We start from the raw sequence: 12709 nt of genomic DNA, 5'->3' as shown, positions 1-12709 counted from the left end.
TTGGCCCAACTTATCCATCCCAACCACGGTGCCTATCTACTCTAATTCCATTCGGTCACTTTAGGCCCATATCCCTCTACTCCTTTCTATCCAAACACCTTTTGAATGCTGTAATTGTAACCACCTCTACCACCTCCTCTGGCAGCTCATTCCATATAAGCACCACCCTCTGTGTGAAAAGCTTGCCACTCAGACCTTCTTTAAATTTCTCTCCTCTCACCTTAAATCTATGCCCTATAGTTTTAGACTTCCCCACTTTAGGAAGGTCTCATTGAAGGGTCTGAAAGGGTGAGCAGCTTCAAGTTCCTGGCAGTCAACATCTTGGAGGATCTAAAGAGACACAAGAGACCGCAGATGCTGGAATCTGGAGCAACAAATGATCTACTGGAAGAACTCAGCAGGTCAAACAGCATCTGTGGGAGGAAAGGAATTGTTGACAATTTGGGTCTAAACCCTGCATCAGGACTGAGAGTGGAGAGGCAAGATGGCCAGTGTAAAGAGGAGAAGGGGAGTGGTGAGAAAGGATTATGAAGTGATTGGTGGACTGAGGAGGGGGTGTAAGATGACAGGTAGGGGAGGTGAGCAAAGGTGGAGTTGGAAGACAGTGGCAGTTGAATGACAGATGGAGGCAGACAGAGAGAGAGAGGAAAAGGGGAAAAAAACAGATGGAGCAAGGTGGGGGGAGGGGAATGTGAAGATGGGAGACAGCTGCTGGAGGGAGATAAGCAGGAACACAAAGTGCTACCAGTGCTGGATTTGGGTAAGTAAAGGAGGTGAGAATGGGAACCATTAGGAGAGAAGTGAAAGGCAGTTGGAACCAGATGGGTGGAGGGGGAAAGGGGGAGACCTGTGTGTGAAGTGGGTCAGAGAATCTATCCTGGGCCTAGTACATAGATGCAACCGTGAAGAAGGCACGCCAATGTCTCTACTTTCTTAGAAGTTTAGGAGATTTGGCATGTTGTTGAAGACCCTGACAAATTTCTACAGATGTACAGTGGAAAGCATTCTGACTGGTTGCATCATGGCCTGGTATGGGAACTCTAAAGCACAGGAATACAAGACACTACAGAGAGTGGTGTACTCAGCCAGTTCCATCACGGGTACAGCTCTCCCCACTATCGAGGACACCTACAGAAGGTGATGTCCCAGGAAGGCAATATCCATCATTAAGGACACCCACCATCCGGGACATGTTCTTTTCTCATTGCTGCCATCAGGCAGGAGGTACAGGAGCCTGAAGACCCATACCTCAAGGTTCAACAACAACATTTTCCCCACTACCATCAGGTTCTTGAACCGACCTGAAAAACCCTAATTCTACCTCAGACTATATTTCCTCAAATTCCACTAATGTCATTATGTTTATTTTTTTGTTTCTTTTGTTGTGTAAGTTATATACAATTTATATTAATTTAAGTTTATGTATTTTATGATTGTCATGTTTGTAATGTACAGTGCTGCTGCTACAAAAAGCTAATTTTCATTATACCCTGGGTATGTATGCCCATGACAATGGACTTGAATTTGAACATTGAGTGAGTGGGCAAAAGACTGGCAAATTAAGTTTAATTAGGGAAGTGTGAAGTCATATGCTTTGGTAAGACAAATCAAAAGGCAGATTGTTAGCTAAATAGAGAGAGACTGAAAGTGAGTGAAGTACAATCTAAGTATTCTAATGCATGAATCACAAAAAGCTAGCAGGCATGTCCAACAGGAGGTTAAGAAGGCAAATAGCATTTTGGCCTTTATTGTGAAGGGGTTGGAGTTTAAAAATGGGAAGGTTTTATTGCAATTGTACAGGGTGCGGGTGAGGCCACACCTGGAATACTGCATATGGTTTTGGTCTCCTTACCTAAAAAAATATACATTAACATTGGAGCCATTTCAAAGGAGATTCACCAGACTAATTCCTGAGAAGAGAGGGTTGTCCTACCAAGAGACACTAAATAATTTGGGCCTGTATTCCTTGGAGTTTAGAAGAATGAGGGGTGATCTTATTCAAACATATAAGATCTTAAGGGGGCTTGACAGGGTAGAAATTGGGATGTTTTCACTAGTGGGAGAGTCTTGTACAAGAGGATGGTTATTTAAAACTGAGATATACAGAAGTTTCTTCTTACAGACAGTGAGGAGTCTCCGGAATTCTCTGCTCCAGCAGGTTGTGGAAGTTGGATCATTAGAAGTATTTAAAGCTGAGCTAGATAAATATTTGGTAGGTCGAGGAATAGAGGGGTATTGGGAGAAATGGCACAAGAGGAGTTGAGGCCAGCATAGATCAGCCATGGTCATATTAAATGGTGGGGCAGGCAGGCTTGAAGGGCCTGATGGCCTACTCTTGCTCCTGTTTTCTTGTGTTCTTGTATTCTTGACACAAATACAGTCTCTATATTTGTTCTGTCTCAAGGCAGGAACACCTGGTTGCCAACTTGTATCAACAACATTGCAAAACAATTTTTAAAAATCAGAAAAATTCACATGAGGTGGAGGTGTATGTTTGTTGATTGAATACGTGGTTCAAAAACAAACTTGCTACTTGAAATTTTACAACCATAAGATTTCTAACAAATCACCACAAGGGAGATCCAATTCCTCCTGTAGATAATTTTAACAAAAACTCATGCTTACCATATCAATGAAATTATTCCCTAGCTGGATTTCATCATATAACCTCAGAAGCCTGCTTATATCAAACTATTCAGAAGAACAGTTCAGATTTTGTGGTTGAAATGACAGCAAAAACATCTGCATTCGCCATCCTTACATTGTGAAAGTAAAAACAACCTTGGAACTTCCACACTTGCTGTTAGTGGTACAGCTCTCCTCTACAAGATGCTCAGTCTCTCAGCTTTCCCCACCAAGATCTAAGGAAATCACTTAAAATGACAGAAGTTTCAGTTACTTATGAACATGTCTCACTGTAAAAATGGCAAAAATGTTATGCTCCATTGCATGAAGTCCAAAAAAGTTTCTAATTTTATATTAAATTACCACCACAAACTCGTTGTCTCAATAAAATTTAATTTTATGTAAACATGATAACATACAAATTAGGAAAAGGAGCAGGCCATTCAGCACCTCAAGCCTGGTTCACTATTTAATAAATTATTGGCTGATCTGATTGTAATCCCAACTCCACATTCCTGTCTAACTCCCCTCCCCACCCACCCACGCCCACAACCCCTGGTAATCTTTAACTCCTTTATCAAGAATCCATTTAGCTCTAAATTATAAATGTATTCAGAGGCTGCTTTCACTGACTTCAGTGAAAGAGAGTTCCAAAGATCCCTTATTTTTAAACAGTAACCCCTAGTTCTAGATTCTTCCACAAGAAGAAACATCCTCTACACATCCATCTTGTCAAGACTTCCCAGAATCTTATACATTTCAATCAAGTCCCTTCCTAGTCTTCTAAACTCCAGCCAATACTAACCTAGCCTGTCCAACTTTTCCTCAGAAGACAACCTGCCCAATTCAGGTCTTGGTTGAGTAAACCTGTGAACTACTTCCAACACATTAACATATTTTCTTAAATAGGGAGATCAACACCGTATGCAGTACACCAATGCCCCAGGTAAATGAAGTATTATCTCTTACTCTTGCATTCATTTCCCCTATCAATAAGTGATAAGATTCTGTTAAAGTTCTTGATTGCTTGCAGTATCTGAATATCATGCAATAGATCACCCATATCCCATGGCATCTCAGTGCTCTACAATCTCTCACCATCCATGTGCTAACACCACTTGTTACATCTTGACAACCAGAGAAAGATCCATTTATGCCTAACCTCTGTTTCCTGTCAGTCAGTCTTCTACCCATGCCAATATGTTTCCTCTTGCATCATTAGATTTTATTTTTTGCAATAACCTTTGGCACATTATCTTATCAAATGCCTTCTGTAAAGCATGGTCCATCCACCAGCTCCCCTTTTTCAGCAGCACATGTTACTCCTTCAAAGTTGGTCAAATATTTTTCCTTTCATAAAACCAGGTTGGCTTTGCCTAATAATCTTGAATGTTTCTAAGTGTTCTCTTAAAATGCCTTTAATAATAACTTCCAACATTTATGCTATGACAAAGCCAACAATAGCTTCCAACATTCATGCTGCCCTCTAGCTTCCTATTTTCTATCTTCCCCCCTTTCTGAATGAAGGAGTTACACCTATTATTTTCCAATGTACTGGAACCTAGGAAATTTTGGAAAGTTAAAAGCAAACATGTCAATTATCTCTGGTCACTTGTTTTATGATACTAGGATGAAGTCCATCTAGACCTGAAGACTTGTCAGCTATAGCTCCAACAAGTCGCACAGTATCACTGCCCTGGTGGCTACAATTTTCCTGACTTCCTTCCTCACTTCCATTCCCATTTTACAGTAATTTCTGGGGTGTTACTTCTATCCTTGACAATGATGATTGATGCAAAATTCCTGTTTAAATCATTTGCCTTCTCCTCAGTCTCACTTTCTATAGGACCAATGGTAATTGTGTTAATTCTTTTCTCTTTAAGATTTCTATAGGAAGTCTTACAATCTCCTTTTCATATTTTCTGGCTAGCTTTATCTCTTATTCTTCTTTCTCAATCTTTTAGTAATTTGCTACTGCTTTTTATAATCTGTCCAAACTTCTGACTGTCAGCTGACTTTGTGCAATTATATGCTTTTTATATTCTGTCCAAACTTCCAACTATCAGCTGATGTTGTGCAATTATATGCATTTTTATTTGTATTTTAGAAGCACATTTTAAATAATAACTGTTTTTAAATGTTTGTGGTAGTTCAGATTTTGCTTTATGTCCATACTTCAATCTTCATTGCTTTGTAAATTGTTTAAAGATTAATTCAAAATTGTGATTTTTTTCTGGTTTGTGAAAAACCTTTAATGTGATTGTTATTTAATAGTATTATGAGTGCTAGGGAGTAAGGGCTCACTGAATGCTGTTTGAACTCCAACTTCAGAAGATGGAAAGACCAGGCCAGAGATCAGTGGGTTTTGTGGGTATCTTTCTTCAACACTGTCTCTTCACCATTTTGTCCCTGGCCACAAATTCCAGGCAAGGACATCACAGAACTGTAACATCCCTTTATTTGTGAAGCTTTTTCATACTATTATAGGAGCACATAGCTGATGAAACAGCAACACAAATTACTTGTCTCTACGCTTTGATGAAATACTTATCCAAGCTGCAGCTTTATAAATAAATCCATTCGCATAGTTAAACAGTCACAGTATACATAGAGTCTTCAATGAAGCAGAAAACTAACATCCCAAATGGTGAAACTTTAAAAATAAATATCAAGCTCCAGAAGCAGACTAAACTAAGCAAACAGATAGTATTCTAGTGGCACAGTGATCAACAGACTGAGGAGATCTGACATGGCTAATCTACTATCTGCTATTATCAATAGAACTTAAGTCATAACAGGTGAGAGTTAGTACTCTCACATCTAGTGCATGGATATCTCTTCTTTTGATTAGTGTAGATAGTTAAATGTACAGTTTGGAATCTGTGTTCACTAACAATATGCTGGCCTCATTAGAGTCTGATAAAATTCTTATGAGTTTTAACTGTAGTTCTTAATCCTACATTTTCTACTAAATCTAAGAAGCATCATCAATTAAGTGCACTGGCTGGTATAATACATTTAGCACAAAAATCCACATTCTGTGCTGAACAGCTGGCTTCAACTGTAGCAACAATAGATTAGGTGCTGTAATTGCACTTAACCTCTAGGCCGGAGTAGAAAAGTTCAAGGTATCCAGTGGAAAATAAGGTTATAATGCATTTGACTGTAATTAAATAATACAAATCAAAAAACAACAGATGCTGGAAATCTGAAATAAAACCAGGATACCGTTTATTTGACCTGAAGCGTTAATTCTGTTTCACTCTGCACAGATCACACCTAACCTGCTGAATATTTCCAGCAGTTTCTGTTTTTTCTGTATTAAATTATACAACCTTGGTAAAAATGAGTTAGCAACAAAGGAATTAATATTTGTGAAAATTGATGTTGCTTCTATTTTCATACCTTTTAATTTGGTGGTGCTTGCAAAATTATTTACACTACTTTATCAAAATTCCCACTGTGGCCCGAACAAACTTAGGTACTAAAATTGAATTTACATTGAAAATAAAAGTAATTGCAAAAGGAATCATAGAGTCAGAGAACAATACAGCCGGATACAGGCCCTTCAGCCTAATCAGTCCATGCCGACCATGGTGCCCACCCAGCTCGTCCCAATTTCCTATGTTCGGCCCATATCCCTCCAAGCCCTGCCCCTCCATGTACCTATCCTAGTGCTTCTTAAATGATACTATTGTACCTGCCTCAACCACTTCCTCTGGCTAGCTCACTCACTAGCCTCTGCGTGAAAAAGTTGCCACTCAGGTCCCTTTTAAATCTTTCCCCTCTCACGCTAGATCTATACCCCCTAGTTTTGGACTTGCCTACCCTGGGGAAAAGACTGTTACCGTCCACCTTATCTATGCTTCTCATAATTGTAAACACTTCTATAAGGTCACTCCTCATTCTCCTGTATCTCAGGCCCTCTAGTCCTGGCAACATCCTTGTAAATCTTTTCTGCTCTCTTTCCAGTTTAACCACGTCTTTCTTATAACAGGGTGACTAAAACTATACACAGTACTCCAAGTGCGGCCTCACCAAAGACTAATACAACTGCAACATAATGTCCCAACTCCTATACTCAGTGCCCTAACTGATGAAGGCCAGTGTGCTAAACACCTTTTTCACCGTCGTGCCTAACTGTGACACCGCTTTCAAAGAACTATGCACTGAATGAAAGATACTGGAATCGGGAACAAAAATAGAACACTGGAAGAACTCGGTGAGCCAAACAGCAGCTGTGGAAGCAAAAGGTGTAGGTCAACATTTTGGGCTGAGACCCTGCATCAGGACTGAGAGGGAACAGGATAAGAATGCCAGTATATAACAGTACACAGGAAATGAGATAGAGGCTGGTAGGTGGAACCAGATGCAGAGGGGATGATGGGCAGTTGGAACCAGGTGGGGGGAGGGGGAGGGGAGAGGTGAACGAGAAAACTAGGTGGACTAGGTGTGTGGGAGGAGAGAACAGGGGAGTGTGGGTTACCTGAAACTAGAAAATTCAATGTTCATACCATTGGGCTTTAAGTTACCCAAAGAGAATATGAGATCTTGACTTCAACATCTTATTTTCCACTTGGGTAGCTTATATCCCAATAGTATGAACAATGAATTTTCAGTTTCAGGCAACCTCCAATGTTCTCGTCCCACACGCTCACCTGTCCACCCAGCTTTCTTGTCCCTTTGTTCACCTCTCCCATCCCCCTCCCCCCACATGGCTCCATCTGCCCATCATCCCCTCCGCATCTGGTTCCACCTATCATCTACCAGCCTCTATCCTACCCCTCTCCCTCTGTACTGCTATATACTGGCATCTTCTCCTCTTTGCTTTCAGTCCTGATGCAGGATCTCAACCCAAAACATCGACTTACACCCTTTTCCTCCACAGATGCTGTTTAACCTGCTGAGTCCTTCCAGAGTTCTGTTTTTGTATACACATTGATTCTGATTGTCAACATGCACAAACCATGCTATATGTTCCATACATGTCATTTATCAAATATATTGGAGACTGGTTTTTGAATAAAGTAAATGATGTTTTGCATTTCTCTATTCTGGCTACAAATCATTATCTATTAATTTCTGCTTTTAATTTATCCACTCTAAGCCCTAAAGGGAGAACGGGATGACAAGAACTTCAACTGGAATTGTGACTGCTCATTACACAGAAAACTATCAGTATGCTGTTATTGCTGTGGACACATGCACTTCCTTTACAGGTGATTATAGGTACAAATCCTTGTCAACTGTCCATTCAATGGCCTATAGGGATTGTGACTGACTGGTACGCACTTACACCACCCCAATTCTGTCACTTTCCAGTCCTTATGATCTACCTCTACACTGGATAAACTCCTTGACCCAACAGCAGAAGTAGCTTTACTACTTCTAGAAATATCCAACTGCTCTTTCTCCTCCCCTCCCTGTAATATTGATAGTAAGTTTGAATTATTTTCAATAAACTGATATAATCTGGTATTCATTAGCAAATGTATTGAGATCAAGAATACAATGTATGAAAAGCTTGGTGAAACCTTTAATAAATCCTTTACACAAATAAGATGCAGAAAAAACATGATTTAAAAACAAAGTTAAAGTGCAAATTATCTTATTGTGTAGTTTATAATTATTTTGTCACATACTTTAATTATAGACCAGCAAGTCTTACATCAGTGGTGGGCAAGCTATTGGAGAGGATTCATAGGAGCAGGATTTACGAGCATTTGGAGAAGCATAGTCTTACTAGGGATAGCCAGCATGGCTTTGTGATGGGCAGGTCGTGCCTCACAAGCCTAATTGAGTTTTTCAAGGAGGTGACAAAACAAATTGATGAAGGTAAAGGAGCGGATGTGGTGTGGTGTATATGGACTTTAGTAAGGTGTTCATTTCTGGTCACCTCATTATAAGAAGGATGTGGAAGCTTTAGAGAGTGTACAGAGGAGACTTACCAGGATGCTGACTGGATTAGAGAACATGTCTTATGAGGAAAGGTTGAGCGAGCTAGGGCTTTTCTCTTTGGAGCAACGCAGGATGAGAGGTGACTTGATAGAGGTGTATAAGATTATGAGGGGCATAGATAGAGTGGACAGCCAGCACCTTTTTCCCAGGGCGGCGATGGCCAATACCAGAGGACATCAGTTTAAGTTCAGAGGAGGAAAGTTTAGGGGAGATGTCAGAGGTGGGTTTTTTTACACAGAGAGTGGTGAGTGCCTGGAATGCACTGCCGGGAGTGTGGGTAGAGGCTGATACAATAGGGAAATTTAGAGGTCTCTTAGATAGGTATATGAATGTAAGGAGAATGGAGGGTTATGGGCTGTGTTGGAGGGAAGGGTTAGATTGATCATGGAGTAGGTTTATATAGGTTGGCACATCATCATTGGCCAAAAGGCCCATTCTGGGCTGTACTGTTCTATGTTCTGTGTTTAAATGTTATTTGATCACATCAATTCAATTTCCAGGCAAAATCATTCAATAGTTAACAACACAGTAACTTCAACTGTTTATAATTCCACACATTCATTAATTCATGAAGTAAACAGCACCTGGCCTTTAAAATATTTCAGTATTTTTAAAGGAAAACATATCTATAAAATGGCTGAAACCAAACAACTTACCTACAACAACAAGCAGAGTCCAAATTAGATATATTCCACTGTTGAAACATGTTGCATACTGCCGAAATAAGTACATGCATATAGGTGGCAACACAAAAAATAGAACATTGCTGATCTGCAAAATAGAAGTTAAAATAAATGCATATTATGTAAACAATGCAGACACAATTAAGTCAATATAATTATAATAATACAACAAACAGTACTTTGGAAAGAACAAGCAGCAGTCAGACAATTACCAGACAACTTTAACAAGAACAAATTTTATTGCAGAACAGAAAATCATTGAGAAATTGAAATGTGAATGGCAACAAAATAAGATATATCTGAGCAACATAATTACACAGCTATAGATAATGCACATTGCTGCAAATTAATTATTGTTACAATTAATTATTTGACCCTGTGGAAAACAGAAATGTATTATCATGTACAAAACTCAGTACAGCATCCACCTGAATCTTTTAAACTTGATGGCCTCCTTTTCAATATCTGAAACCATCCTACATACAAAACACACATTCCTCAACAGACACACATACATTGCCTCTGAACATGATCCAACAGCCCAAAAATGCTGCCTGTGATGAATATGTTCTGTAAATATTGCAGTATGTGAAAAAATATCAGTAGTGATGCACTGCCAATGGCTCATTTGGTAGCTCTCTGTATCAGCTCTCTGTACAATTTCCATCCTTAAGGCTAGAGCCCGAAAATTTAGTCTTATACTCCATTATTGTACTGACAGAGTCACACAATATCTAGGATGCTAAAAAAAAACTTCTGGAGGAACTCAGCGGATCTAATTGCAGATAGAGCCAAGTGGAGAGGGAAGAGTGAAGGTGGAGACAGAGGCTGGATGGTGACGAGCAGGTATACAAAAGCTACTTGCTGGAATCTGAAAGAGGGAATCTGAATGACGGAGGGTAAGCAAAAGGGAACAAAAATGGGAAGACCAGAGAAGGATCAGAAGGAGAGAGAGGGACGAACACAAGGGGTAAAGGTTACTTGAAACTGGAAATTTCAATGTTCATACCACTGGGTTGTAGACTACCCTGGTGGAATATGAGGTGTTGTTCTTCTAGTTTGAGTTTGGTCTCACCCTGGCAGTGGAGAAGGCTGGGTACAGACAGGTCAGTGTGGGAATGGAAAGAGGAGTTGAAATGGCATGCGACAGGGGTGCGTTTCTTTGAAAAGACATCACAGCAAGGTTTTGTCTGCTCTTCCTGGTAACTTAAAAAAATCACAAGGCATTACTTTGAAGAAGAGCAGAGCCTACTCACAAACAGTCATGGACAATATTTATCCCATAATTAACATTGCTGATAAAAACATTGCTGATGGTCCTTATCAGAAAGCTGCATGTGGGAGCTTGTTGTGTAAAAATTGTCACATTCTCTACATTACAAAAGTGTCACCTCTCAAAATTATTTAATTGCCTGTAAAACATTTTGGCAGATTCTAAAGGGGCATAAAAAGTTTATATTAATCCAAACCTTTTTGTTATGACTGTACTCTGGCTTTAACAGTCCCTCTTCAAAGTGAAACACTGTTGTTTAGGGGAAGGACTAAAATGAGTGAAGAGATGAAGAAAATTAATACTGGAAATGTCTTTTTGAGGAAGGCAGTGAAGAAAAGACCTAAACAACATGTGAGCTGTTGGAGCAGCAAACTGTTGGGAGGAAGGGCCCTCCTTGTGCTATCAGCCTTCAACATAACTGAATTTTCCTCAAAAAGTACAAACCATACTTCCGCAAATGATCGCCAGGCGGCACACCAGAGTCATTCTCAGGAAAAAGCAAGATAAAGTTTATTTTAGAACTTACAGCAAAAGGACATAATTTTGGACACACTTTAAGGATGCTCGCTTGAAGAGAAGCTCATTGCCCGTTTAGCAAATGTCTCAGCCGGAGGAGAGCCGTCTACAGCCCTAACTGTTTAGTGAAGTGAACACACAAACCATCCCTTCTGCCAAACTTCCGCATTGGCCAAAACAACAACAAAAATTCCTCTCCAGCAACTTTTCTGCTCCATCCGGCTCTTTCCCCTGGGAAAATTCACAAGCGCTCAGTCCTCAAATATGTCAGCTTCATGAGAATATTTTCTCAATGCAAGCCCTGTTTTAAAAATAAACCTCATACAAACCGTGTTGTAAAATTCAGCAATGTTTGAGACGATCATGTAATTCCCCTCACACCAATCCACTTCAGAGCTCCCAGCCAGCAGTTGGTTCCAAAATCTGCTCATAGTTTTACTTTATTTATCTGCATAGACGTGTTGCAAGTTAAATTCCCGAATGTCGGCGATCTCTTCCCCCTGCGCACTCAGCCTCAGCAGCCTGCAATCTTTACACGAACGCTTCGATGCTCAGGAATGAGCTGCTTCGCCCTTTTCCTGCAATGTCACACATGGTTCTCCCGCTTTGTGTTTCTGTCTTCCTGATCCCCGGCTTTCCCTTGGCGTGAATCGCTCTGTGCTGGGGCAATGTGACGCCGTCTGTCTCCCTGACATCGCAGGGTCAGCAGGCTCGCCCATCCCCTAATCGCGCTCCTGCCGGAAAGTCAGCCGTCCGGGCACCTTTCTGCTTTTCTTGGCCATACTGGAAACAGTAATTATCGACTAATACTTTCATAACCACACAGCAGCGATATAGAGACGCACGTTCACAACTGTAACACAGATACGGAGAGTAACTGTATCATTGCCATGCAACTGCAATTGCATGATAATACTAGTGTTACTCTGTACAGCTGTGTTATGGTTACGAGGGTGATACAATCTGATGCGCGGTGACGATCATTTTATTCTGTATGATTATTTCATGGTTATAATGGCACTGTATAGTAATGGTGATGTGTAGCATCATTACTACACAATTCCATCATGACCATGAAACGGCCACACGAAATAACACTATCATTGCTATACAACAGTAATATAGACTATACCATCATTATTGTATAATACTGATAAAGACTGATAGCATCGTTACTATAAAAGAGCTTCATAACATAAATATGGATTAACACCATCATTTCCATAAACAACCAGAGAGATAACGCGGCGTTAAACATGAAACATGATGTGGTGTGACGACGATATTATGCAGCTTTTTGTGGTGCCCTTAATGACTTAGAATAGTTTCCCATCTAAGACTGAGGAAGAACGTCTTCTCACACAAGGTTTGGCATCATTGGAATTTTCCAATCTGGTCACTTCTGGAGGCTGAGGCATTAAGCATATTCAAAGCTACGACATTTCTCTGGTCTACAGAGGAACCGACGGGTATGGGGATTAGGAAGGGAAGTGTTGAAGGGAACCATCAGATCAGCCATTTTATCGAATGGTGGGAAAAAGACATAAAAACAAATTGCTGGAGGAACTCCGCAGGTCGGTCAGCGTCTAAGGAGGCAAAAAGATGGTCGACGTTTCGGATCGAGACCCTGCATCAGGACTGCGAGTGTAGAAGG

The 12709-nt window shown here is 40.4% G+C and overlaps 1 protein-coding gene across 1 annotated transcript in view; it reads right to left on the bottom strand.

The window, feature by feature from the left end:
* acer2 (alkaline ceramidase 2) overlaps nt 1-11817 on the bottom strand; it is a 44701-nt gene extending 32884 nt beyond the window's left edge. The window contains exons 1-2 of the mRNA XM_052019741.1: nt 11385-11817; nt 9240-9354 (exon numbers count right to left, since the gene is read on the bottom strand). Of these exons, the coding sequence (XP_051875701.1) occupies nt 9240-9354; nt 11385-11486 (217 nt within the window). The 5' untranslated portion in view covers nt 11487-11817. The remainder of the gene's footprint in view (nt 1-9239; nt 9355-11384) is intronic.
* Between the last annotated feature and the right edge of the window lie 892 nt (nt 11818-12709).

This window comes from Pristis pectinata, chromosome 7 (genome assembly GCF_009764475.1).
Source record: "Pristis pectinata isolate sPriPec2 chromosome 7, sPriPec2.1.pri, whole genome shotgun sequence".
Lineage (NCBI taxonomy): Eukaryota > Metazoa > Chordata > Chondrichthyes > Rhinopristiformes > Pristidae > Pristis > Pristis pectinata.
The sequence above is the reverse complement of the archived record's forward strand: the minus strand, read 5'-3'. Positions and strand labels throughout refer to the sequence as shown.